The 27,992-nt window shown below is 52.7% G+C and overlaps 1 protein-coding gene across 4 annotated transcripts; it reads right to left on the bottom strand.

Moving 5' to 3' along the window:
* Window positions 1-991: 991 nt before the first annotated feature.
* On the bottom strand, window positions 992-22,808 carry NAXD (NAD(P)HX dehydratase). Of its 4 annotated transcripts, XR_014237252.1 has the most exons (11): window positions 22,572-22,706; window positions 19,153-19,303; window positions 17,190-17,235; window positions 16,468-16,556; window positions 13,263-13,371; window positions 5,406-5,456; window positions 5,223-5,327; window positions 4,276-4,396; window positions 3,131-3,251; window positions 2,519-2,659; window positions 2,300-2,439 (listed from the first exon to the last, which is right to left on the bottom strand). XR_014237252.1 is itself a non-coding variant. In XM_082366253.1 (10 exons), the coding sequence occupies exons 1-10, from the start codon at window positions 22,742-22,744 to the stop codon at window positions 2,241-2,243; spliced, it is 1,038 nt and encodes a 345-aa protein (XP_082222379.1). In that variant the 5' UTR covers window positions 22,745-22,808; the 3' UTR covers window positions 992-2,240. The 4 variants fall into 4 exon arrangements, 3 of the variants coding, with proteins under 3 accessions (XP_082222379.1, XP_082222378.1, XP_082222380.1); XM_082366253.1 differs by lacking the exon at window positions 2,519-2,659 and having other exon boundaries at window positions 992-2,439; window positions 22,699-22,808; XM_082366252.1 differs by lacking the exon at window positions 2,519-2,659 and having other exon boundaries at window positions 992-2,439.
* Between the last annotated feature and the right edge of the window lie 5,184 nt (window positions 22,809-27,992).

The following is a 27,992-nucleotide window of genomic DNA, read 5'->3' as shown; positions in this document are numbered from 1 at the left end:
CGCGGCCCCGGGCAGCAGGTCAGCACCCGTCAGGCGCCGCGCGCACAGCCGGGCTGGCCCAGCAGCCGCGTTAACGTCGTCACTGACCTTCCTGACCCTGAAAGGCAGGGGGTTCCTGTTCTGCAGATGAGGAAACCCATTCAGAAGCTGAGCTGCTACAAGGGACCCAGCCCGTGAGCAGTGGAGTCAGGATCCCAGAGGGCGGGCAGCCCCCGACACGGGCCAGCCAAGCAGGGCCACTCAGAACTCGGGGCAGGCTGTCCGGCCGGAGCCTGACCTGGCCACCAGATGTGCCTCGGTGCTGGTCTCCTGGCGGAGTGTCCTCGGCTGGAGCTAGAGAGTGCCCGGGTTTGCCAAGGACAAGGAGCAACCGCTCACCTCACTCAGAAGCACGGGCCCTTAACTGTGCTTTTTCAAGCAAAGGGATTCACGGCAAAAACACAACAGTTCCCTTGTGGGCTGAATCTTGTCTTCTATGGAAAGAATAGCTACGTTGCGGGCTTAGTACTTCATTTTTTTTTTTTTTTTAAGAGAAGACACTTTTTTTTTTTTAATTTATTTATTTATGGCTGTGTTGGGTCTTCATTTCTGTGCGAGGGCTCTCTCTAGTTGTGGCAAGCGGGGGCCACTCTTCATCGCGGTGCGCGGGCCTCTCACTGTCGCGGCCTCTCTTGTTGCGGAGCACAGGCTCCAGACGCGCAGGCTCAGTAATTGTGGCTCACGGGCCCAGTTGCTCTGTGGCACGTGGGATCTTCCCAGACCAGGGCTCGAGCCTGTGTCCCCTGCATTGGCAGGCAGATTCTCAACCACTGCGCCACCAGGGAAGCCCAGTACTTCATTTTAACAGTACTGGTAGGCAGTGGTGAAAACCATACCATTAGACAGACGGGCTTACGTGTTTTTATCTCCCTAGTATCTGAAAATGTCCTCACTCAGGACTAAGTTGAAAGGTGGATTCTGGCTATTCAAGAAAAAAATACAAAACTCTCCCTTGAAGTAAACCAGATCTGCTTTTTAATAGAGACCATGATTTAGGCGTAATTCCCCAAAGGAGAAAACGTCCGTGACACTTTTAAACTCTTCTACAGTTAGATGTGAAATAACAATGGTAAACATTTTAAAGGAAATCTTGAAAGTCCACGACTATTTAGAGGAAGTGGGACCTTTCTGCGGGGAGGTTTCTGACCACAGAGCAGGAGTCACTGGGGAAGGACAGACGGACAGGCCAGGCCAGGCCAGGCCCCGCCCCACAGAAGGCGGCACGGATGCCGGAGAGTGCGCTCAGGCGCACGTGCTGTAACCAGCCCCGCAGAGAGGTGTGACGGGAGACAGCCAGCTCTCGGGCCACGAAGAGAACTGCTCACACAGCCGCTCCCAAGCTGACCTGATGCAGACGGGACGACTCACTACAGTTTCAGAGAGAACTTCTTCAGAACGTTCCTGAAGCCACACCCACTCTCGAAGCAGAGGAACCCGCCGTCCTGCCCCGTGAGCAGGCGTGAGGACAGTGTTGGTGCCCCCAACCTGGGTGCCACCTCCCGCCCGACCCCGGAGCCCCAGGCGTCCCTCCCACTCCCATGTGCCACGCTGGGGCCTGTCAGCCAGCACCCGACTGGCGCACAGGCCAGGGGAAGTGGGAGCGTGAGGGACCCCAGAGGCCCCACCTGCGCACTCAGGGGTCAGGGTCCCATTCGCTTCCTTTCTGTGATCTTCCCAGCTGCCTCCAAAAGGGTTTCCAAGTTCTAACAGATTTCTGATTATTCTGAAATATTTCAACCAATTGACCAAAACAAGCAATGCTTAATATTTCTGCCCAGACGTGTCCAACCGAATCACAATTCAAAAAGAAACAAAAATGAGCTAAAGAATGAATACTACATCCGTTCGGGGACCTCAGTTTAAGAAAGAAAACATCATTCGCGTAGACCTTTGAAAACGAGCGATGGGATCCCCCCGAGAGGACTACCGGAGGAGGGGAACTTCTTGCAAACAGAAGAATCGCACAGCAAAAGCCCACGACCTCAGCTGAGCTGGTGACAGACGGTCTCGCTGTCATGTGAGTCTCTTCATTCTTTCCTGATATGGCCCGGAAGCTGAGAAAAGTTCAGGAATACTTTGTTTCCTATCATAACATCTCCAGGCACACAGCAGTTGAGCCAGAAAGTGCTACGTTCCAAGCTCTGACACCGTCTGCGTCAACCCGCACGGCGCGGACTCGGACGGACCGGAGGCGGGCCCCGTCACAAACGCAGCTCCCCCGTCGGGGCCACCCCTCCGTCTGCACCGGCTGAGGTTTCGAAGAGTCTGCTGAACGCGGGCCCGAGCTCCGTGATCATGTCCGTGGTGGTGGTGGCGCGGCCGTGCTTCTGGAAGGCTTGGCGGGCGCACTGCCGGGTGAGCGCGCAGGCACCGAAGGCAGCCACGAGGAGCGGGCCGGACCTGCGGGGGAGCGGCTTAGCGGGGCGTCATGGCCACCGCAGGCCCTCCCCGCCCCTCCCGTGGTCGCCCTGGGACCCACTCTGGCAAGTTCAGTCTAACGTGCCGCTGGGCCTATCAGAAACGCCCGTCCGCCTGGAGAAAGGTTAGGACGCGGCCCGTCCCGGCTGCAAGCCAGACCGGCGCTCGGTCACAGGGTAAGTGCTCGGTGCTCTTCTAGGCCCTGGAAGACACTGGAGCCTGGGGACGAGCTGCTTGCTACGTTCCTGGACCCATCACAGCCCCGCCTGCGCGCACACGCCCCGCAGGCCCCCAGGGTCGCCAGGATGGGCACAGCGAGGAGAGGCCGAGGGCCCCGAGGGGCGGGCTGCCGGGCTCACCCCCCGCCGGCGACGGCGGGCCCCACCGCTCAGGGCGCTGCGCCCCGTGCACAGTCCCCCCCGGCACACGCCCCGCCCCCGCCTGCGTGTCCCCCGAGGCACCGGTCCCGCAGAGGATGCGCCGCAGACCCCCGAGCAGCACCCCCGACACCAGCAGGGACACCGGAGCTCCCAGGCGAGCATCCTGGGACCAACCCCTGCCCTGGGGGCTCTTCTTCCACGAGACACCGGCACCTCAGCGGAATGTTCCAAGCAGCCACCTATTAAACGTGCAACTGCTGAAACAGCACGGGAGGAACAAAGACGTGACTCACCCGTTGGTCTTCTCGGGGCCGGCCAGGAGGGCCCAGTGCGCCAGGATGCCCAGGGAGCCCGACAGGAGGTCCCCCTGCCCGCCACACCTGCGGCCGCTGCCCTCCTGGCTGCACGTGAGCACTGCGGGGCGAGGGGGCCGTGTTAGAGGGGCCGTGCTCCGTCACCTTGCTCCTCCCCGCCCGTCCTGACACGGCAGGCGGAGGCCCAGCTCCCCCGACCAGCACTGAGGGGTCTGCGGGGACAGAGTGGGGACGGCGCCCCCGGCCCAGGGCACCCGCTCCACACGCCAGGAGACGCCCACGGCACCAGCAGCGGCCCTGCCGGGACTTCGTCTGTGCTGTGCCAAGAAGTTTCTATCTCTTGGGAAAACGTCTTAACCAGCTGCTACGCTCTCTGTGTTAGAGTCTAGAGCACCTTCCAGCGTCTGACCCACGGCTTCTGGGCCCCGCAGAGAAGGCTCTCTGCGTCTCCTGTCCAGTGCGTGACAGCGAGCGTGTGTGTGTGACGGTGTGTGTGAGTGTGCACACTCCTGGGCACCGGTTCCGTGTGTCCAGCTCCCTCGTCAACGCCTGGTGAGCTCTTGCCTCCGGGGCAGACTTCAGTGACAGGAGGGCTCGCCTGCAGGGAGCAGAGGCGCCACGCATCGAGCCCCGGTGCGGACGCGGGCGGGCCTGCTGGGCTCTGCGGCCACGCTCGGGCCCGGGGGCTCCCACCCTACTGGCGGCTCTTCGGGTGTCTCCGTTTTCCGGGCGTTTTTATAAAACAACAGGAAGCAGTGAAAGACTCAAGCAACTGCACCTGTGCCTCAGGCGAGGCGGCCACGGGCCTGCAGGGTCGCCCGCTGTCCAGAGCCTCCGCTCGGGGCTCTCCTTGCACAGCACGGACGGAACTGCGCCCTGTACCTGGTGTCGACCAGGACCAGCACTCATCGCTGCCACTTCCCTTCGCAAAACAGCGAGAAACAAGACAAAAATGGCCTTTCCAGAAGTTGTGGTTGACACGCTCACCAGGGAGTCCCTCTCTCTGGGGGGTACGTGTGCATGTGTGACCGTGTGTGACCGACCGTGTGTGAACAGGAGGTCCCCCTGGGGCTGGGGCCCACCGTGGCCGGCCAACACGTGGCGTGAAGCCCTCGGCCACTCACCCTGCTCGCCATCAGAGATCACGTCCTGCTCCCCTTTCTGGACCACAGTGACGTTGCCCAGGGCCCGGCTGAGACTCAGCACAGCTCTGCAGCGGTCCCTGCCATCCAGGGGGTCTCCCAGCTACGACGGAGGACAACACAGACACAGCTGTCATCAGACACGGGAAGAGCCCATCCTCTCTGATCCCGACTCATCCGGGGGAGGGCCCGCTGGGCACCTGCCGACGGCCGAGCTCGGGCCCCACGTGCAGAGACGTTTCCGTCCACCAGTGGGAAGGAGGCCCAGAGTCAGGACCACTGGCCCATGGTTGGGATTGTAAAGGTTTGCGAGGGATGCAACTTCGAGTGATAATGAGCAAACATTCACGGGCACTAATACGTGAGGACGCTGGGCTTACATATACAGCTGACCCCTGAACAACGCTGGTGTGAACTGCGAGGTCCCACTTACATGTGGATTGTTTCCCATAGTACATACCACAGCCCTACACAATCCGAGGTTGGCTGAATCCACAGATGCAGGACCAAGGACACAGGGAACCGCGTATCCGGAGGGCCGACTGTGAATCACACTCAGAATTTTGACAGCGTGCAGCCTTCAGCGCCCCTAACCCACGCTGTTCAAGGGTCAGCTGTATTATTTTATTTCGTCCTCACAAACCCTATGACGCAGATTCCATCACGCTCCACATTTCACAGAGGCAGAGGCAGGGATGGAGTGATCTGCCCAGGGTGCACGGTGGCAGGAGGGCGGGCTGACCCCAGAGGCCACCTTTCATCCAGTCAAAGACATGCTAACTGGAAGATGCCCCATCATTACACACACCCGGGAATGCACATGTCCACCCACCTCTGCACGTCTGTCCCCGCAGGTGCACCGCAGGACGAGCCGGGGCAGAGCCGCAGGGCGCACCCCTCACCCCTGCCCGGGACGTCAGCTGACTCACCACGGCCTCGGCGAGTCTGCTGAACTCCATGTGGTTGGGGGTGAGAACCGCCTTCTGGTAGCCTTGGATGAGGGCCGGCTGCTGAGCGACCAGCCACAGCCCGTCCTGCAGACGAGGACTCAGGTCACCGCGAGGCCGCGGGGGCCCCGGGGAGGAGGGGACGGGAGAGGAGGCCGCACTCACCGCGTCGATGACGATGGGGATGCCCCTGGCCTTGGACGCTTCCAAAATGCCCTGCGAGGAAGGGAAGCCAGGCTGAGCAACAAGCCCGTCGCCTCTCAGAGAAGGTAAAAGAAACCGAGCCGTTCCTGACGGACTTCAACATCAGGCCATCATCCAACAGACAGGAAATAATAAAGCAAATGCATAAAATAATCAGAAAAGAGCCTTTGTAAGGCAGGGCGCTGGGAACTCTGAAAACAAGAGCCCACGGGAACCGTCACGCAGTGCTGGGTCCCAGGCCAGCCCACGAAGCTGAGCCGGCACCTCCGAATCTCCTACAGATTCTACCGCTCAGGACTGCGAGCTGAGAGCGCTGAAGTCTCGGGAATTCCCCGACTCCTTTGTTTTTATCTGTTTCTCATAAGTAACACTTCACGTGTTTTCAAATCACTGACCGTAATAATGAACAGTGAATCACTTCTCTCTGAGAAGGCTATACTAAAAGTTTGAGGTTTTTCGCTTGAAAATTATATGTGTGTCTGATCAACATGACTGCTGATTATTATGAACCAGTATTTCATGACAAGGGCATTTATGGCAACAGCATGCGAAGAGGACTTCTACCCGATAAAACACTGGGTAACAGAAAACGTTAGAACGGTGAACGAGATACATGATAGGCAGGGATAATTTAAAACACTGGGAGATAAGCCCACGTCCGTAGAGTAGCAGTGAGGAGTGCAGCCTCACCCAGCACGGCTGTCCTGCCCGAGGGCCTCAGTCACACCTGCCGACGCTGGTCCGAGTGCTGGGAGTGTGTCCAAAAGCCCCTTCGGTGGAGGGTCAGGGTACGGGGCCCACAGAAGCCTCTCTCCTTCTTCTTCTTCTTCTTCTATCTTTCTTTCTATCTATCTATCTATCTATCTATCTATCTATCTATTTATTTATTTATTTATGGCTGTGTTGTGTCTTCGTTTCTGTGTGAGGGCTTTCTCGAGTTGTGGCAAGCGGGGACCACTCTTCATCGCGGTGCGCGGGCCTCTATCGCGGCCTCTCTTGTTGCGGAGCACAGGCTCCAGACGCGCAAGCTCAGTAATTGTGGCCCACAGGCCCAGCCGCTCCGCGGCATGTGGGATCTTCCCAGACCAGGGCTCGAACCCGTGTCCCCTGCATTGGCAGGCAGACTCTCAACCACTGCGCCACCAGGGAAGCCCTCTCTCCTTCTTAAACAGTGGAAATGCTCTGTCTGCCCCAAGTCGGGCGTTACTGTTAGAACCAATTCAGATTTTCTGAGTCTTTGTACTTTCCTACTAGAGCTCTTACAAAGACAGTGGCCCAGTGAATGTTCAGACCCGGGAGACGTGAGCCGACACCACGGGGAGCACATGAGTAACACACAATGTGACACTCGGCCTCCTGACGCAGAGAACGGGGGGCTGGTCTTGCTTCCATGGCTCAGAGGGCCTATGCACTTGACCCTGTCACGGTATCTGGAGGGTCAGCGCCACCAGCACATGCCGTGACGAGGCAGCAAGCCACACACACACACACACCCCACCCCCACCCCCCCCAAGGGAAGAATGGGCAAAGGAAGGAGCCAGCCACACACAGGTCAGGAGGGCTAAAGTGGAACAAGGAGCTTTCTACACACGAGGAGGGGGAGTAAGGAGTGACAGCTCCCCAGAGCACATCCCGGCAAGGGCAGCCCTTGCTGGAGAGCAAACCGCTACAAGCTTCTGGAGAAATCTGGGAGCACCTCTCAAAAACGTTTCAGGTTTGCACTGTGTGGCTGGACCACACGGACCCCACTTTGTCGGCTCCATCTCAGGCCCGCAGCCCTGCCCCTTCCCCTCCCTGCGTGAGTGACTGAGCTTTAGCCCACTCGCCAGGAATGCGCCCAAGCTGGACAAGTTCCCAATCGACTTGACCATCTTTGTCTGATATGAAAACTGGAGGAGTGCCTCTGCAGAGACCCCCCCGGGGTGGGGGGAGAAATAAAGCCCAGTTCCCATCAGTGCAGACATGCGTCTCACTTGGGGGTCAGATTCTTTTTTCAGAAATCCCCTTGGACCCTTTCCGTGCAGCTAGGGACACCTGGGTCGGTCATCTTCCACCCGATCCTGCCTGTATGTCAGTCCCCACGTAAACTCCAGAACTGCACTTCACTCAGTTGCCTGCTTCGTTTTTCGGTCTTAAAGTTCCTTCTCAGTTCAGAGGATGTTATTCAGTATCTCCACCTTCCACAGATACTCTTTGATTCAGCAATGGAACTTCTATAAATTTATCCTAAAGAAAACACCCAAAAGAAACAAACAGATATACAGAAATGTTCAAGGCATCACTAATAGAAAAAAATGCTGTAAACAGCTGAAATGAACTCGTTAAATACATTACAGCGTATTACGATGAGGCCACTAAAAATAATGAACATCTGCATATTCTGCCAGGAAAAGTCTCCAAGACACATCCACCAAGGAAAACAAGACACATCCATCAAGGAAAACAACAAGCTGCAAAAGGAGCACAGATACTAGGCGGGTCAGTCAAGATCCTACATCATCCTACATCCACAAACTCTGGTTCAAAACCAGCTTAAGAACTGGAAGACTCCATACTGTTAAGACAGCAGTGATCCCCAAATTGACCTAGAGATTCAAGGTGACCCCTACCCAAATCCCAGCTGTCCATTCTGCAGCTGACAAGCTGATCCTAAAACGCATGGAAACTCACGGGACCCAGAACAGCCAAAACAATGCTGGAAAGAAGAAAGCTGGAGGACCCACACTTTGCGATTCCAGAACTTACTGCACAGATACAATAATCAAGATAGTGTGGTTACTGGCACGAGGACAGCTGTACAATCGATGGGACAGAAAGGAGAGCCCAGAAATCAACCCTCACATTGATGTCAACTGACTTTCAACAAGGATGCCTGGAGAATTCACTGGCCCGAAGAAGTGCTGGGACAACTGGATATAAAACTGGACTGGACCCCTTCCTTAACACCATACACAAAACTTAACTCAAAAGGGACCACAGAGCTAAAAGAATAAAGCTCTTAAGAGAAAACACAGGAGTAAATCTTGGGTCAGGCAAAACCCTTAGATAAGACACCAAGCGGAGTTGTCGTGTGCTCCAGCTTCTCCACTCTAGGTATATACCCCATAGAAATAAAAACAAATCCACAAAAAACCTTGTAAATGAGGGCTCACAGCAGCACTATCTGTAATAGCCAGGAAGTGTAAACAACCCAAATGTCCATCAGTTGATGAATAGATTTTAAAAACGCGGTCCTCCATACAACGGCCTATCACACAGCAACGGAAGGCGTGAAGTGCTGACAACCTGCCACAACAGGGTGAGCCTTGAAATTACAAGGTACCACACACCGTATGATGCCGTTCCTACGAAGGTCCAGAATAGGCCAATCCATCGAGACAGAAAGTAGATTAGTGGTCGCCAGGGGCTGGGAGGAACAGGGAGCAAGTGCTAACGGGGATGGGGCTTCTTTCTGGGGTGATGAAAATGTCCTAAAACGGACTGTGGTGATGGCTGCAAACTCCATAAATATACTAGAAGCCACTGAATTGTACACTTAAATGAGCGAGTTGAATGGTATGTAAAAATCTCAACAAAATTGTTAAAAAAAAAAAAAGCAGCAAATTACTTGCTACAGACCACCTTGGGGCTGTAACTCAATTTCTCCAGGATTCAATTTCCTCACGGAAAAACACGAATGAGAACAGAAATCTAACTAACGGGGTTGTTTAATGGATGACACCAGATAATGAATTCACTCAGGAAATATCTACTAAATGCCTGCTCTGTGCAGCACCGAGGGGGAAAGCGCAGTGCGGTGCTTTGTATTAGCTGGGACCCAGGAAGTGCTCCAGACACGCCAGGAACTCCCATGAGCACGACTGCTGTCTCACAGGCAGAGGGCGGACAGTCCACTGGCCATGCATGGAGACGTGAACTCGAGTCTAGGCTGGGAAGGGCGGCGGCCACACGCTCACATCCCAATTTCTAACTTGCACGTTGCAAAGTGGGTTGTTTTTAAAGATAAACATACTAAATGTTTTATTATGAACTTAAAGTCACAGAGAAAAGACCGTGAACCACAGAGAACTCTGGCTTTTATAACCGTAAATCCACATGCAATCCCTCTTGATACAGACTGTGTTTCTGCGTGTCTGTCATCAATCGTTATTTCTTATTTTAGCATTTCAGATACAATATTCCTCGGCTGATCACAGCCCACTTGTCTGTAATATGGTTGTAGGAAAAAAATAGTTAAGGTATTCCAGCCAAATAACATATCAAAGTTTGCTTCGTTACGTGCCATCTAGGTGGGTGTGGACAGACTCTCCATACACACCGCCTACAAACTAGGACCCTCCCTGCATTAGGTATTTCCCTCTGCAACGTGGTCCCTGAGGGGCTCGCAATGCCTTCTATCGGTTTTCTTTTACAGGACACAAATCAGGAGCAGCCAGATGGAGAGACACAAGGGGCGAGGCCTGCGCGGGTCCCCTGACAACTCCTGGGCCACCCCCGCCGAATCAGGAGACACGAGGCACTCTCCAGGCACCTGGGGCCCCCCAGGAAGCTCCCCCAGGTCACCGGGGTCTCATCACGCCCACGGAGCTGGACCAACCGCTGCCCGCGCCGCAGCCGGGCTCACTCTGCGCCCCTCCCCGCCACGAGCCCCCCGTTCCTGCTGTGAACAGCCGTCAGCCTGGTCATCTCACTGCCCGAACTCCGTGCGGCCCAAGGGCCCAGCATGAACAAAAGGCACTCCTGTCAGTCCCGGGAGCGAGGGACGGGGGACAAAGACCTGCCAATTCTTTACCACGCCCCGGCCAGCAGTGGGGTTTGTCCCCAGAGCCCGCAGCATGATTCCAAAGAATACTGCTCTTTACCTACACAGCCCCTGAAGATGCTCTTACAAGTACAAGCTCACATGCTTCTCTCAGAGCTTCGCTACCGAGGTACCGATGCTGGCACCAGACGTTTTGGAGCTAAAGGCCACTCGTCCTACCTGGGTGACCGCGGGAGTCTGATACCCGCCCAGACGTCATCTCTATCAGTTTCCTAAAATGCAAACGACACTAACGGCTACTAGAGGGCTGCTCTGGGAACTCGTAAGCGTGGTGACACGCAGCACAGGGACCGCACCACGTCTGCACGTGGCTCCGGCTGAGCCGTTCCCCCGTCGGAGGAGCACGGTGACGAGGACAGAGGACGGGGGACCCGAGGTCAGGGGAGCTGCACCCGTCCGTGCAGCGAGGCTCTCGGTGCCATTTTCCGACAGCATTTGCTCACTTTTTGTCTCTGGGTCACATTTTGGTGATTCTTGCACTATTTCAAACTTTTCATTATTATACTCACTATGTTGGGATCATCAGTGATCAGTGACCTTTGCCGATACTACTGTGACTGCTTTGGGTGCCACAAACTGTGCCCACGTAAGACACTGAAGTCAGCTGTTGGCGTGACGACAGGTGCAGGATATCACCTCAACGCAGATGATAAGGCGGCGGGAGGGTGTGGGAGGACTGACCCCAGCTGTGGGAGAAGGTCTACTGGGGGTAAAATGCCATCAACCAGCAGCGCACGCTACAGAGAAATCGTCAGTGAGAGGAGTCGTCTGTGAACGCGGCAAACGTGACTGCAGCCTCGTTCCAAGAACTGCCACAGCCGCCCAGCCTTCAGCAGACGCCAGCGTGGAGGCCAGACCCTCCCCCAGCAAAACAGCGATGTCTCACTGAAGGCTCAGGCGGCGGTTAGCGCTTTTCAGCGCTTTTCTGAAAAACAGTACACTGTTTTTTAGACATAATGCTATTGCACACATAACAGGCTACAGTATAACACAAACGTAACTTTATCTCCACTGGGAAACCAAAAAAATTCACGTGACTGGCTTTATGACGAGAATTCGCTTTATTGCAGTGGTCCGGAACCGAACCCCCGGTATCTCCAAGGCGAGCCCGTGCAGATGACAATGAAATAATCACCAGTCAAGCTAACCAACACCGCCGTCACCTCCCCGGGGGAGAATGTAAACTCTCCCCACTCCCCTGACCCCCAGCGCCCCACAGCCACCCTTCTCTCTGCTTCTACGAGCTCACCTATTTTTGACTCCACGCAGAAGTGAGATCGTGCAGTGTTTGTCCTGCTGCACCTGGCCTACTTCACTTAGCATCATGTCCTACAGAGGGTACATGTGTTTTAACCAAACCGTTTGAAAAAGGCAATTAACAAATGGACCAACTATCGACGCTAAAGTCGAAAACACATTTCCTGCTCAGTTCCATCCCCAGTCACCTGTCACGGCTACTGTTTCTCCTCAGTGATAATTCATGGGCTTGAAGAAAGTGAGATTTCCAGCCTCAGCTTTCACCCTAAAGGCTGGAAAGATTTTTCGTGGAAGGGACCCTTAAAATTCACGTTCTCACTAAATTCTGGTAAAGCAAACACACGTCTGCCTTTTAAAATGTTCTTTACCCACAGAGATTGCTAGGCAAGTCCAACCAACACTCACAGCGCCCTACACCTTCTTTCCCTTGAGCTTTTGTTCAGTTTAACTCAAAAAGCAGAAGCTGGGCCAAGAGCCCCTCCAGCTGCTGAAACGAGGGTGGCAAATCAGGTTCACTATGACCGCTAGCCCCCTCGAGGCACGTAGCCGACACCTCCCAGGGCTGGAGCTGGGGCAGGCGGTCTGGGGGCACTGAGAAGGGCCCCAAGGAGGGCAGGAAGAGCTCAGCAGGTCCCCGAGATGTGTCCCCTCAGAGAGTGACACCAGGGCAGCATCGGAGGACCTGGGCAGCGGGAACATACAGAATGTGGGGCTGGTGTGCCATCCGAGCTGTCTATTTTCCCTGATCCAGGATAGTATTTACTTCTATTTCAACTTTTTAAGGCTAAAAAATTAGTTTCATCTTTTTAGATTAAAGCAGGCATAAAGTTTCAGTAATAAGGAAGAGCATAAATCATTAACGAAAAAGTAAACGAATGCACGTGTACACGTGAGGGTGAACTAGGGTCTCCTGCCCACTCCCCCATCACCCCGCGCCAGCTACGCTGGCTTTAGCTGAAAAGGACGGCAGGGGACAGAAGAGAGTGCAAAGGCAGCAGAACAACTGGCCCGTGGGGCCCGAGGCCCAGGGATTTCTAGACCAGTGAGGACCTCAGGTGGTCAGAGAAGCACCAGGTTAAGAAATTAAAGTAACAAGGGCTTTCAAGAGGACCCGCTGATGACACAAAGCTAAAACCACCAGAACACCTTTCACGTTTCTAAGCGCACAACTTACAGCAACGGTGAAGTCGCCAGAACAACCCAGAAGCACCCTCTCCCACTGGCTCACTGTGACAGACTCCCACTGGGCCTGCTCCGTGCGCCCAACCGGGCACCGTGCAGAGCGCTTCACAGAGCGTGGCCCTCGGCCAGCCCCGGGGGGGCACCGCGCCCTTACAGGGGGCACCAGGAGCAGGCCGCCAGGGGTCCCCAGCAGGAAGGGGTCGCGGGGAGGCGACCGCGAGCCTGAGCGCCCGCCCGGCCACCGCTAAGCCCGCTCAGCCCGGACGCTGGGACTCTGGTCACGTCGGGCCCCACGGAGACCTCCTCGGCCACAGCCTGAGACCAGAGCCTCAGGAGCGAGAGCGCGCCGTTCAGCGGGGCCCCGCTCTGGTTTAAGCGCCTCCCTACCTTTACGCCTAGCGTCTCCTCTACTCCCCAGACCACGTTCTATCCGTCTCAACTCCTCCTCCAAGACGCACACAGAGCAACAAACCACGGAAAATGCAATTCCATCAGACTCCCCCGATCTAAGGGCCGAGCCTGTCGGAACAGGCGTGGTTAATAATTCTACACGTTACCTTGACGTTTTCGAGAAGAGCGTCGTCTCTGCCTAAGCCAGGCCCTACGACCAGGGCGTGCAGTCGGGGCAACCACTTTTCCACATCCTGGACGGCACTGGGGCTGTCACTAAAAAAGGAAAAGGGCAAAACAGCTTACTTAAAATTTTCATTTACTTGTTTACTTTATTAATGAAACTACAGATTTTTCCAGATTTTCCCCCAATGTCCTTTTCTTGTTCCAGGACCCCAGCCAGGACCCCACCATAGTTGTCTAGCTTTCAACATTCAGATGCCCCTGAGAGCGTTCTGCTAAGTGAAACAAGCCCAAGAAAGACAAATAGCGTATGCTATCTCTTATACGTGGAAACTTTAAAGCAAACAAACAAAACAAAAAAACCGCAAAAATACAACACCAAACTCACCCACAGAGAAGAGACTGCCGGTTGCCAGCAGCTGGCGGGGTGGGGGGGGGGGTACTTCTGGGTTTTGTTTTTGTTTGTTAAAGAGTAACAGAGCACTGACACGTGCTACAATGTGGACAACTCTCTCGAAAACAAGATGCTAAGTAAAAGAAGGCAGGCACAAGAGACCTCGCAAGCGCCTGACTCCATGCAGGAGGCGTGATCAGAAAAGGCAAACGTTCAGAAGCCAAGCGGCTGAGAGGTCGCCTCAGGCCGGGGTGGCGACGGGGAGGGGCTTCCGGCTTGGAGTGGTGGGGGTGTTCTAAGGTTATCTGCGACGTAACAACCTGGTAAACACACCGCAAACCACTGTACAATCAGAGTCAGTGGATCTTATCGTGAATCATATCCCAGTAAAGCAGTTCCCTACGCACACATTAGCAACAGTCCCGGGAGCAATGGTGGCGAGACATTAACATCCCCGGACTGATGGGGGCCCGAGACAGCTGCAGGGAGAAGGGGTACTGGGTCAGTGGATGTGAGTTTCAAAGGAGCTGGAGGTTCTGGAACGAGAGGTGATGGTCCGGGAGGACGCACATCCCACCTCCGACCCGGTGGCTGGGGGAACAAAGGAAAAGCCACCTCCACTTAGGAGGCTCGCGGGGGAAGCCACCCCCTCGGGACAAGCAGACAGGAGAAGGAGGGCGCAGCAGGGGCAGGAAACACGGGGAGAAAGGGCTGTTTTACGGGAAAGGACGAAGGCCGGCCCGGCTGCACGGAGACCAGGAGCCAGTACGGCGTGACGCGAGGGCGGCAGAGGCGTATTCTTCCGTTCTCGAAGCACGGAGCCTCTCACGTGCTGGGCCCCTTGCCAGGCCCCGGGACGGACCCCAGCAGTTTACTCGAGTGGTCCACGTGTTTCTGCGAACTCCGCAAAGGTAGGCAGCGGATCTGGGTCTCAGCAAAGCTGAGGCAAATGGAACTTCCTTCCCATCAGAAATAGAGTCAATAATGCAGGGTATATAATCATGATCATACAACACTCTCTTTTCCTTTTTCTTTTTTTTTAAATAAGACTCACGGGGGGAAAAAACACGTAAAACACGTTAAAATAAGACACGATGACTCATTCCAAAATGACCTGTGCCAGTCTGGTTCCACCACACAGGCGCACAGATGCAGGGCGGGCTGCACTCCTACCTGCGGTGCAGACGTCCCCACCTCAGGCCTGCGGGCAGGCGTGTGCCCGGCGGCGCCCCGACCCCCCGCGACACCAGAAGCCCCCCTTAGGACCAGGCCTGACGGCTGCGCGCGACTCTGAGGCCCGGCCGCCACCCTCAGGGCCCACAGGCTACCAGACGCCCCCCCCTCCCCGGCCCCCAGCAGCCCCCCTCGGGCTGCCGGCGACCCTGCACTGGGAGCCGAGGCCTCGTTTCTGGCTCCAGGCACGGGCTCTTCCAGGACCGTCCGCAAAGCTCTCCACTCGGCCCCAGGATGCCCTCGGGCCCCTTCCACGTCCCTCCCGTCTGCTCCCAGCTGCCCGCCGCCAGCGCGCCAGGCCCTCCCGACCCACACACAGCTTCGCCTCCTGTTTAAACGCAGCCCACGCGCTGGCAACTCCCAGATCTAGGCTCCCCTGCCCACCACACGGCCACCAGCCACGTCCGCCGGCACATCAGCAGGCCGCGGAGATGACAAGCTGCTCAGCCCACACCCTGGTGGCTTCCCGACGCTCCTCTCCTGCTGGGTCTCGCATCCCGCCCGCCGGGAGCGAGCGCGGGGCTGCGCTCCCCTGCTGTGGCCAGGCTCCGGCCCGCTCCGGTCTCCAGCCCAGCACGCAAGCGTCCCCAGGGGCTTACCACAGCCTCCCAGCGGGACGCCTGCTTCCGCCCTGGGCCCCAAGGGCCAGAACCCTTACTATGACCCCCACGACCGGCAGAGTGTGGCCCTGAACCTCTGTGGTCACCCAGCCCCTCCTGAGCACCCCAGACTAAGTGTCCCCAGCAGGCCTGCAGCACGAGCTCCTGCGCCCGCTCCCCCCCAGCCCCCGCGTCTGCGCCTCCGCTGGATGCCACGCCCTGCGCCACTGCCCACCGCACCCTAGGAGCACCCGCCACACACAGGCACGCGCCCAGCACTCCCCGCCCCGTCCTCCCTGCGGTCCTCAGCACCGCCTGACAAGCTGTTCCCTCGTTTGTCCTCCAAAGCTGTGTACATGGCCCAATACAGTAGCCGCTGAGCACACGGGGCTTTTACGTGTAATTAAAGTCAAAGTGAAAACTCAGCGCCCGAGTCCCACTGGCCGCGTTTCAAGCGCTCGGCAGCCACAGCCTTGCACAGCACCGAGAGAAAAGCTTCACCGCTGCAGAAAGTTCCAGGGCACAGGGCTGCCCTGGAGAGGAAGCTGCACGGGGGCAGGTCTTGGGCTGCCCAGTCACATGCTGTCCCCGTGGAACCCAGGACAGCGTCCAGCACGAAGCGCTTGCTGAACGATCGAACGGGCATTACTGCTGCCACGTGAGACACTGTCACAGGCAGGCCCACAGCCCCCCCCGGGCCTAGGACCCTCTGGCCATTGCCGACGGGCCACAGGGCACAGCCCGGGCAGCCCTGGTGCCCAGGTCTCCTGCACACTGTCTGCCTGTCTGTCTTACTGACTACAGAGGCGGGTTCATTACAGCTCCCTCGCTTCTTCCGACAGCACCCTCCCACCCGCCCCCTCCCTGCACCGCAGCTACTGCTCAGCGGCTCCACGAGGGTGCGGCGACCCCGGGACCCAGGAGAGCGGCTACAAGCCCCGCGCCCACCGGGGCCCCACTCACAGAACCGGGTGAACGATCAGCTCCGGGCTGTACGACTTGATCACAGGCGCGGCATCCTGGGTGGAGAACACGTGGGACAAGTCCGCGCCCTGAGGAGGGGCACAGGAGGCCGGCTTAACGCGGCACTCACCCGACAGACACTCAGAGCGCTGGTGGCTCTGGTACAACCGTGCGAATTCCGTAGCACTGTCCGCCAAAGAAAAGCACCCACTGCCGCAGGTAACCCACAGCCAGGAGGCGGCTGAGAGCCTAAGAAAGGCCTGGGAAGAGAGGCGGACTTCTGCTGCCACCAGAGAGGCAGGTGGCCCCGCCCGGCTCAGGTGGCATCACTACAAGGTCCGCAGGGAGCACAGCCCATGTCACAGTCCCTGTGCCACTGGGCCCTCAGGACTTGATCAAAACGCTGCCGTGACAACTGCCAAGGTAAAAGATGTCCACTGCTTATGCTAGGACTGAAAAGGCAGCCTGGATCACTGCGGTGAAGTACAATTCTAAAAAATGTTTAGTTTAAAAGAAAATGAGTCCCAATCCAAGTTACTTTGTGGCTGCACAAGAGGTCAGGGTAGATTTAAAGGTACGTCTCTTCCCATGATTACCCAAAATGTTATTCAGATTTCTCTGAATATTGAGAGAATATTCAGAAAACATTTCCTTCAGTCATATTTAAATAATCCAACTCTTTACTAGAAAAATCCTGAAAAAGAAGCTATGAACAAACATACCACTTTGAGAGCTGAGATTGCTGCAAAATAGGGGGCTCCAGTGTACCTAAAAAGAAGATATTTACAGTCAAAAACTTCTGAGAATGAGGCAAGCACACCAGGCTTATCAGTAAATTACACAGACACGTAGCACCCGGGCACAGCCCAACCCTCAGTAGGAGCTCGGGAAAGGGTTATTAACACGGATCAGTTCCAGGAAAGTCAATCTTTCCTATGAGGCCTCTGAACCATGTCAGGAGAGGCAGATCCTGGCCAGGTGCCCCAAGGTCTCTCTGAAATGTGAATGTTCAAACTGAAGCCTTGATGGATGGCTTCAGGGGGCCATACAGAGGTCAAACTTACCAAACTGTACATTTATAACATTTGCAGCTTGCTGTATACCAACCAGACCTCAATAAAGCTGTTAAAAAATGAATCTCCTAGTATACAATGGCTCGGCAAGATTTATATCAACCGAAAAAAAATGTTTTTTTCTACACCAGGAATAACTGATTAGAATATATGATAGCATCTACCATACCAGCAAAAATCATAAAGCATCTAGGAATTAACCTTATAAAACACATGATAACTCTGTGGGGACATTTTTAAAACCTATTAAAGAATAGAAAAGATGTACACTTGATGAGAGGACTTAATATCATAAAGATGACACCTCTCTCTAGACTAATATAGACACAGAAAGCACTTGATTTATCAGAAATGCACACAGATACAAGTAAGAGAAAATGCAACACCGACTGAACAAGACTGGGGTTCTGTTAGCAAGGAGGACGGTAGGGATGTGTGTTAGGGGAAAAAACAAAGCAAAACAAAACAAAACCTGGAGGTCTGAGAAGACAGGGAGAGTGTCCCACAGGCATCTGCAGAGAGAGAGAGAGTGCTCGAGGTGACCCCAGGCCGGAGCCCCTGGACTGGCTGGTGCCCCAAGGAGCAGGACCCACCCCCGAGAGCCGCGGTGAGCAGAGGCAGCTGTCACCTCGGACGTGGGGACACACGAGAAGACTCGCACACCTCCCTCCTGCTTCCACCCGCTTGCTCGGAAACTCCTGTAACTATGTTTAAGGGCACTTCAAGCACAGCAAGGAAAATCCGTGAACTTGACATCAGATGAGTGACTGTAACTGTTACCTCAATCCCTGGGGTGAAGAAGAGCTTTGCTAACCCGAACAGGGACACATGCTCAGGGCACGCTGCACGTGTGACACTCTCCCCAGGGCAGAGCCACGAACTTGCCCGAAATGCCAAAGGACAGGACAGCGGACATACACACTCACCCCACAGTGTGAATACAAGCCTCGCTAACAAAAGAAATACATTCCCCTCACTTAGAAAGAGCACTCACTGTCACACTGGGTAAAGAAACACAACCTAGCTACATGTTATTTTAATAAATACAGCCAACTAAATGCTAAACCGTTGAAAATATAAGACTAGGCAAAGAGCATATCAGTGCAAACAGAAAGGAAGCAGAAACTGAATGGTAACCAAGATTGAATTTAAGTCAAAGGCAGCAGGTATCACTTACAAGCAAGGACAAATTACAAATCTTTATATGTCGACACAGCAGCATAATATGTTAAACTAGAAGAGAAAAAAGGCCTTGGAAAATAGCTAGGATATGTCAAATTTCATGAGGAACTTCCAGGAATATCTTTAACTTAAGGAAGGAAAGCAAGCAGACGCTGAGTGTCTTTACCCGGATGACAGAAGCGACACAGGCTCACGGTAACGAACGCCGTCAGGACAGCGAGCACAAAGTAAGAGGAAACAGCCTCACCCAGTCGGGGCCCCGTGCTTTCTCAGCTATTCAATCAAACGTTCATCACTGAAAAATGCTGCCAGACTATCAGAGGACACTTGGAAATGACCCCTGGGGTCCAACTGGACGGACGGACGGACGGACGGCGGGACGACAGGTAGGCGAGCAGCCAGAGAGGGACGCTGCGTCCGCGCCACTTACTCTGGGCAGCCTCCCACCACGCCTATCCTGCCAGCTTGCCCTTTGTGCTGCCAGGCGGCCAGAGGAGGCACCACGTTCCTCACCAGCTGCAAAGCAGCCTCCATGTCCGTCACTGAGCGTGCCGTATGCAGCGGAAATGCTCGATTTAAAACTGAAAAACAGGAAAATGTTCAGAAAGGTAAGTGTCTACCAGCATACATCAAGAACAGACTTGAACAAAATACCCCATTAATCAAAACACTTCCCAAAGCTGGCTTAACATGAATGCTGTAGATTTTTATCCAAAGGTTTCATCATTTCATTTCTATAAGCAAATGCTGTTCAGAAGTAACAACACAACACTACTAATACTGTTGCATGGACCAGATTTCCTTCGAATGTATCAGACGTCTTGGAAGTCTACTTAACCTTTCAGGAAGTTTTATTTAACATACTGTTACTTAAAAACTACACATATTTCATCGTAATCTTCCTTCAAGTTTATTAGGTCTCTTCTCCCCTTTGCTACTTTCCACGGTCTGTTCAAGCCAGACAGGTGGTTCATGTTATTCCCACCTCGTTTTCCAGTCACGGTTCCAACACTCAATTAGATACTAATCAAATAACCTGGAAAGGGCGTTCTAAATAAAGAACACATCTTACACTGGGTTCAAAGTGGCATTTTAAAATAGTTTGATCATTGAATTGTCTATGAATAGCTAATTTTAATTGGCCTTTCTTGAAAAACTTCCTGTGTTGTATGTTTTGCCATATTATTAAAAAAGCTCAGCTGTGAGAGAAATCCTCTGTTCTGTAGAGCCCAATGTATGAACAGATAATAAAGCATGCATTTTTTTCTAGAATTAAAGGGTCTTTGCTGATATGAACAACGTTTTCACAAAAAAGGCATCCAATATTTTTATCTTCCCATTATCTCAGCAGCAGAGGAAAACCAGACATGGGTCACAAATCCAAGTGAAGAACAGAGACTGACTCAGCTCCATACATATGGTAAAACAGCTTTATCTTCTATCACTCTTACAATTTTACTTTTCACTCAACAAAGTTATTCAAGTAATTTTCTTTAATGAGTAGATGTAAACGCCTCCTTAGCCGATATATCAGACGGATGCTTAGACCCCAAGATGTAAAAAGAATATTAATTACCATCCATCCAAACGCCTTCCTACCTTCTTCCAAATCAACACAGGATTAAAACTCCAAACAGAATCGCCGTAATCCTCTGGCCGTGAAAAGGCACAACAAGGCTTGCTCAACCATCAGTCCAGCCCCGCCTGGCGCAGAGCCGGGCCACAGAGGCGCTGACCTAACAGAGCAACCAGCTCTCACTCCCCGCCCCCCGCCCCAGCCTCCCGCAGGCCGCCTGCACCCCAAACTCCCAGCCACGCACTGTCCGCCACCGTGCAGAGCGGCTGTGAGACACCCCTGCCTGCGCTCCCCGGCCGGCTGCAGGACAGGAACCGCAGCTGTTACAGGCGGACTTCAGGACGGCCCTGCTGACCGCTGACGAGCCGTCCGAGGCGCCTGCCATGCATGTGTGTCAAACTTGAACACACCTCGCGTGACGTGACTGGTCAATGCGAGGATATCGGAGAATGCTCTCTCCTCCAAATGCCCCACAACAATAAATACAGGTGCTTTTTAAAGTCTGGAAATCGTAAAGACAGAATCCAAACTTAATCAGTCACTCACGGATCGTTCTGAGTCCCTTACAATGTTTTGGGTTTATTAGCTGCCATCACTTTAAGCAGCTATAGCCACACAGAGAATCCCAGGGCCACCCCTGCACCTTCTGCCTCCACAGAGTGAGGTACAGCCCCCACCTGTGACTTAAGGGCTGGCCTCCCACCCTCAGCCACCTGGAAGAGAGTCCGGCACAGAATAAGCCACTCGATAAATGCCTGAGGAATTAACGGCATCTTGGCTCACTCTCCTCACTCGTAGCCAGTTTATCCTTCGTTTACAGACAAGGAAACTGAGGCTCGGAGACAGACCTGTGAAGATGCCACTGTTAGGAACGGATAAGCCAGGGCATCAGACACCAGTTTACCAAAATGCTGCCATTTTCAGGCAGAAGAATTTTTTTTTTTTTTAAATCAAATAATCACGCCACCAACCAAAAGACAAGTCAAATCCTTCTCAAATGCCTTCTGAAACCAATTTGGGATGGGTAAAAAACATCACTGTTGAGAAGTACAGCATTTTCACTTTTTAACTGCAATTGTATGACTGCTAAAGCACGATCCTCCCTGCTCGTTAGCGTTTTGTGACACTCACCTGAGACCGACACCTGTTAGTGAGAGGGCCGAAGGAAGGTCAGTTAAACTTCCCTATACTCCACAGAGAAGCAAGTTTCAGCTGGCTTACTGACATGCACCATTTGGACTTATCCACAGAAATACTGAAATATGAACATCAAAGTTCTTAAGGATAAAAAGGCCTTGGCAAGAGGCAACTTGAAATTTATCCTAGTAATTTGTCTTCATACAATTCTGAATCTAGAAGAACAGGTCACACCTGTCTGGTTTTGGTTTGCTTTAAAGAAGTGTGGCTGAGGAGAGTTAAACAGATTTCTTTATTCTGGGCTGTTTTCTAGAATTACTTGCCACTCACAACTTTACAATACCAATGTTTCTTGCTTTAATTTAATGTGAACCGTAGCTAATTTGGAACATGTGACAGCAATCTTCAAATTAACTGAGATGCCCTAAAGCTGGGATGGGAAGCCAGTTTTTGGTAAAAGCTCCGCAGCTCGGTCTAATAATGAAATCTCACGCAGACTCAAAGAGAAATCTTGCTAACCAATCACGGAGTGTACGAATTTAAGACTAACTGCGACCGATAAAATATCTCCGAACAAACTGGTGCCCAGAAGCGCCTGGGCTGGTGTGACTGAGCGAAGTGCAGAAGCTGAGGGGCCCCTCAATGCTCCTCAAATCGCCTGGAACTACGGTGTCCAAAACCAAACAGCCAAACCCCCCTAACAGTTACTCTCCGTCCTGCCTGCTGCTAAGGACTACAGCCAAAACGCGTTTTACCATTTCAGCTACTTTCTGGCTGGGAACCTTGGCTCAGGGCCTCCTTCTATACAAAACAGCAGCCTCTCCACGTTGTTGGGAGAAGTGAGATAATACAACACACTGTCCATCGGTTTGGAAAATCTTAGGTACAATAATATCCGCAGGGCAAGAGAGGAAAACCATACAGGAAGGGATGGTTCTCCATAGTCGGACGCACTTGTCCCGTTTACGCCCGATTCTTTCTACACAGTCCGCTCTATTCAGCAGCCAAGGCCTGGCCGGGGGCCTCGGGGTCCCTCGGTTGACCCCTCCCCAGGTGGACCCAGGACCCGCGGCTCCGCGCGACCCCGGCCCCACGGCGGCGCCTCCCGCTCGGACCAGCAGCCCGCGGCGGAGTACCTGCGTCCAGTGGCGGCCCGTAGAGCACGAGCGCGGCCGAGAGCACCGCGACAACGGCGGCGCCGGCAACCGCAGCCCCGGCCCCCGCCCGGGTGGCCATGGCCGGGAAGGCCAGTATCGCGCTTACCTCCCAGGCAGCCCCTGACCGCCCCGAAGCCGGAACACACAGCCATCCCCGGACTTCCGGTCTCCCGGCCGCCCCCGCGCGGCCGCAAGACTCACCGCCCTCGGCGGACTTCCGGTCTCCCGGCCGCCCCCGCGCGGCCGCGGGACTCACCGCCCTCGACGGACTTCCGGGCTCTCGGCCGCCCCCGCGCCGCCGCCGGAAGCGGGCGGCCGACTCCCAGTGGTCCGAGGTCCGGACTCGCTCCGCCCCCCGACTGGCCTCTGCCAGTCAAAGACGGCCGGAGACGGTCGGTTTCATCTAATTTAGGTCTCGGCTCAACTTCCGTCTTATCCGTGCGAATCCCTTCCTGCGCATTCTGTATAAGAGGATTCACACCCCCTCTCCCGCCATCCTGCACCCTTGCCCTGCTTTAATTCATAGCACTTTTCACTACTTGACATGTGCATTCATTCATTCATTCATTCATTTTCAAAGGTCTAACCCTGATTAGAAAGTTAGCTCCAATGGAAAAGCTTTATTTGTTCTGTGCTGTGTGCTCAGCACCTGGAACTGGGCACACAGTAGGTGCTTTTTCTCTCTCCATTGAGATATAATTTACATGACAATAAGATTCACTTATTTTAAGTGTACAGTTTTATGAGTTTTAACAAATGTATATAATCAGGTAATCACCACCGCATGATTTAGAACATCTCTATCAACACACCCAAATCATGCTTTTGATGCTATTATTGTTATTTTTTAATTTTCAATTTTCAATTGTTCATTGCTTATATATGGAAATACAGTTGATTTTTATATACTGTCATTGTATCCTTTGACCATGCTAAATTTTCCTATTAGTTCCAGCAGATATTTCTGAGATTATTTGGGATCTTCTACACAAGCAATGCCAGTGTGCCCCATTTTGAGGTGACATTAACTTCGTTAATTTTGATCGCTTGGTTAAGGTGGTGTTCGCCAGATTATTTATTTGCAGTATGAAGTACTGCATTTTTATTTTATTTTATTCAGAATTTTTATTTTATTTTTTATTAACCAGTAGGTTATTTATTACCAGTGTGAATTCATGAATTTTTATTTTATTCATTTATTTTATTTATATTTTATTTTATGTAATAATTTTATTACATTACCCTTTTTTCTATTTCAAATGTAAACATATAAACATACATTTATAAATGTAAAGGTACATTTCAGTGGGTCACCTAGGAGCCACCTCTAACCTTGTGATGTAGCGATTCTTGCTTCTCACAGAACGTGAGTTCCTTCTCATGGTCACCTCCCCTTAGACTTGGGGGAAAAGATCTGTGTAAACTTAGGAAATGTGTGCAAATCAGTTACACTCTGCATCTTCCTTGCTCCTCTATGAGGCTGTGAAGTCTGCGAGGTGGTGCTGCCCCCTGGTGGATTTGTGGGGATAAGAAATAAGAGGGTGGGTGGGGCTCATCTCACCCGGTGTCCAGGTTCACCGGTACCATCATGATTTGTCTTATAAAGCCTGAAGGACCGGGAGTGAAAGGTGACCAGGCCGCAACGTGGGCGCCCACCTCGTGTCCCTCACCCTTCCCAGCATCACCTCCGAATAACACACAGTCGTCCCCCCTCATTCGAGGTTTTGCATGCCTTCCTTTCAGTTACTCTCAGTCAACAAAGGTCTGAAAATATTAAAATGGAAAAGTCTAGAAATGAACAATTCGTAGGGTTTTTTTGGGGGGCTTGCGTCAGGTCTTCGTTGCTGCACGTGGGCGAGCGGGGGCTACTCCTCGTTGCGGTGCGTGGGCTTCTCATTACGGTGGCTTCTCTTGTTGCGGAGCACGGGCTCTAGGCACACGGGCTTCAGTAGTTGTGGCTCGCGGGCTCTAGAGCGCAGGCTCAGTAGTTGTGGCGCATGGGCTTAGTTGCTCCGCGGCATGTGAGATCTTCCCGGACCAGGGCTCGAACCCGTGTCCCCTGCATTGGCAGGCGGATTCTTAACCACTGCGCCGCCAGGGAAGCTCCCCGCTGTGTCTTTTGAGTCCATGAGATGTGGCCAGTGCAACAGAGGAACTGAATTTTACATTTTAATTAACTTACATTTAAATAGGCACATGTGGTCTCCCATGTGGGACAGTGCAGCCCTAGGACATTAAGAAGCTAAACAAATGGAAAATATTAGGTTAGCTTTGAGCGGGAGAAATTTCAGCGTGTGCTGTATCATGCGCTACACCCAACACTCCAGGTCACATTTCCTCCTGGGATGTTTGCTTTTCAGTTACTTCATATTCACCTGGAGTGCCCTCTGCTGTCTCTCGGGTGACTGTGTTTTGAAATGTGGTCAATGTGAGCAATTTCGGACGAACATCAGTTCTATAAACCCTGCACACTAGCCCAGACCTGACCATGGTTATCAGACAGTTCTGTATTTATGTCTGATCCTTCAGAGGTTATTCAAGCAGAAATTGTGCTGGAGGTAAGTTAGAAATTAACTCAGGAGACAATTATGAAATTTTATCATGGTAGTGAAAGGAACACAGACCTTTCTGGACTCTTGATTCGCCACTGTTTCTGCTAAACCTCTTCTTGGCAGAGATTATGCCTTCAGGCCTTGCTAAGAGCTGGTGTCTGACATTAACACTTATATTCTGTCTTAGAGGGAAAATAGCCGGGAAAACCAGGACTAGATTTGCACGGGTCTGAGGCAGATGTGGGCAAAATGGCAGGTGGCCTTGAACATGGGTTCCAGAAATTCAAGTCCAATCCAGGAAGCATGGAAACCTAATGAAGAATCTTAAGAAGAGGATTAGAACCTCTGGTTGGTTGGTGAGCATAACGATTTTATGGGTCAGAATCATTTCTCATAGTTGATTCAGGGGCAAGTTAACAAAAAGTGAGAGAGAGAAGCCAGGCTGTATTTACCATCCTTAGGGAATACGGTACTATTAAATTTAAAAAACATTTGGCATAGTTAACAAATTTATTGGGTAGAGAAAAACAACGATGCAGTCCAAGTTTGTGGAGGAAAATCGTTTGCTTATTCTGTAGGCCACATGAGTCACTAAGTAAAAATCTGAGCATCAAAGTTTTATTACCCTCCATCTAGGAGATGTGGGGAACAATTAGAAAATGTGAATAATAAGGATGAAGCAATTCATGTGGGCTTAGATCGCCCATAAATACTTTAGAGAAAAGCACAGACCACACTGTTTGCCTTCAACTCAAAAGGCCAGAGGAATGAATTCAACGTCGGCGTGCTTTATTAGAGCAAGAGGGATTTGCAGCTTTGCTTCTGTGGAAATTAAGAGACATTCCAGGTCACAGGCTTGGTGCCTGATCAAGTTTCTAACCTGGGCCATCATGATATGGTTATGGTGTTGTTTTAATTAGAGGTTTGTAAGGCAGAACAAATATGTCGAAGGCTACTTAATTCACTTCAACAAACAGGTACTAATTCTTTACATGCACAGGGCACCTGCAAGGTGCTGGGGCTAGTGTAGATCAGGTGGACCCGCAAAATACAAACAGGGTGCCCAGTGCCACGGGTGGGAGGCTGGACACTGCTGGGAAACAAGGAAGAGGAGGCAGTGGTGGGGACCTGCCCAAGAGCCATCTCCTTCTTCCTGCTTGGCATAGTGTGATGCTGTCACTTTACTCGGAATGCGGCTGTCTCCCCAGGTCTGGAGGTTGATCCGGACTGATCTAACCTGACACTGTGACTCCACTTCCCTTGGTAGGGTTTATGCATGAGCAATACCATCCTGGCCACTAAGCTGTGAGGCAGGCTTCTAGCAGCGGGTTCTATGCTCTTAAAGAGGCAAAGCGGGTAGTCCAGTCTGCACACGTCCCTGGACCTGGGGAAGCCATCTCGGGGCCCTGAGGTCATCTTGCCTGAACCTGAGCCAATATTCGGCAGAGGCGGGGAGAGTGATGGAGAGAGCCTGGGTCCCAGCGACGCTGAGTTGGGCAACACTGGGCTCCCCAACATCTGAGGTACTAGGGGTTTTATCTGGTTTTTTTTTTTTTTGAGGGGGTAGGGAACATAACACCGTGTTACTGCTGAAGAAAATGAGACCCAGACACTAAAAAGCGGCAGAGCTGGCGTCTGGGTGTGATCTACCCTACCCCACACTGGTTAATTTATACCTCTAGGCTTTCTGAGGCTCACCTTTCTCAGCCAAATAATAAAATATATATTAATTCGTGAGAAAAAGGAGGTCTTAGATGCTGCACCAGTGGGTCAGTATTACAGGTGGACTTTTCTTTCTTTTGGTTGACTTCACTTTTGTACTGTGTCAAAGAGCCAACAGACAAGATTCAAAGGGAAAGTATTTTGTTTGATCTCTAAGCAGCCTGTTCTCCAGTGTTGGAGGGACACTGAGAAGAGGCCTGGAGATAATCAGGCTGGCAGAGGCAAGGGGCAGAGCGCTACCATCAACCACAGGCCTGCTGGTGTCAACGCAAATAATCAATAAACAACCTACAAGAAGAATAGAACAGTTTTACTTGAGCCAAACTGAGGATTAGCCCAGAAGCCCTCTTCCCAGATAACTCTGAGAAACTGCTCTGGAGAAGCATGGTTTCCAGCACAGTTTTATATCTTGTCAGAGCAAAGCACATTAAACAAGTCCAGGATACATTTCAAGGAAAAACACACACAGATCAGCATGTACACAGCGTGTCAGCGTGGCCCTGCCCCTGGGAAGGGAGTCTTATCATCAGAGGAGGACCAGCGCTGGCATCTCAGGATGGGAGGCAGTTAGGCTTTATTTTTAACATGGACATTTTTTACTTCTGGTCAATGTGCCCTTTAACAATTAAAGCAGATGTACAATGTGTGTTTGATAGGCCACCGTCAGGCTGGTTCAGTTAGCATAAAATTCAAGTTAACTCATGCATAAGACAGAATGACTTCCCTACATCTCAATATGTGAACATTTTTTACCACTGGTCTTAAGGACAGTGGGATAAATACCGTCCTACTACTAATAACGCTGGTACTTGCAAATGGGCTTCTGCTCCTACTCAACAGAGGGGGAGATGGGTCTGACACATCCATATAAAGACAGCTCTGCCCTGATACAGTAAGTCCCCTACATACGAACCCTCAAGGGGCAAACTTTCAAAGATGCGACCGTGCGTTCCAGCAACCTCAGGCGTGAGTGAAACTGCAGCTTGCCCTCCATCTCCTGTTGCTGACGATCCTTCAGCTCTACCATCTCCCACCTCTTTTCCCTCCTCCAGTCAGTAACTCTTCCTGCCTGTTCACTCCATGCCAGCCCCAGTATGCCAGCTGTTGTACTTTTCAAGGTATTGTA

The sequence above is a fragment of the Balaenoptera borealis genome (genome assembly GCF_965194805.1).
Source record: "Balaenoptera borealis genome assembly, chromosome: 18".
Classification (NCBI taxonomy): Eukaryota; Metazoa; Chordata; class Mammalia; order Artiodactyla; family Balaenopteridae; genus Balaenoptera; species Balaenoptera borealis.
Note: the sequence above shows the minus strand (reverse complement) of the source record. Positions and strands in the feature narration are given on the sequence as shown.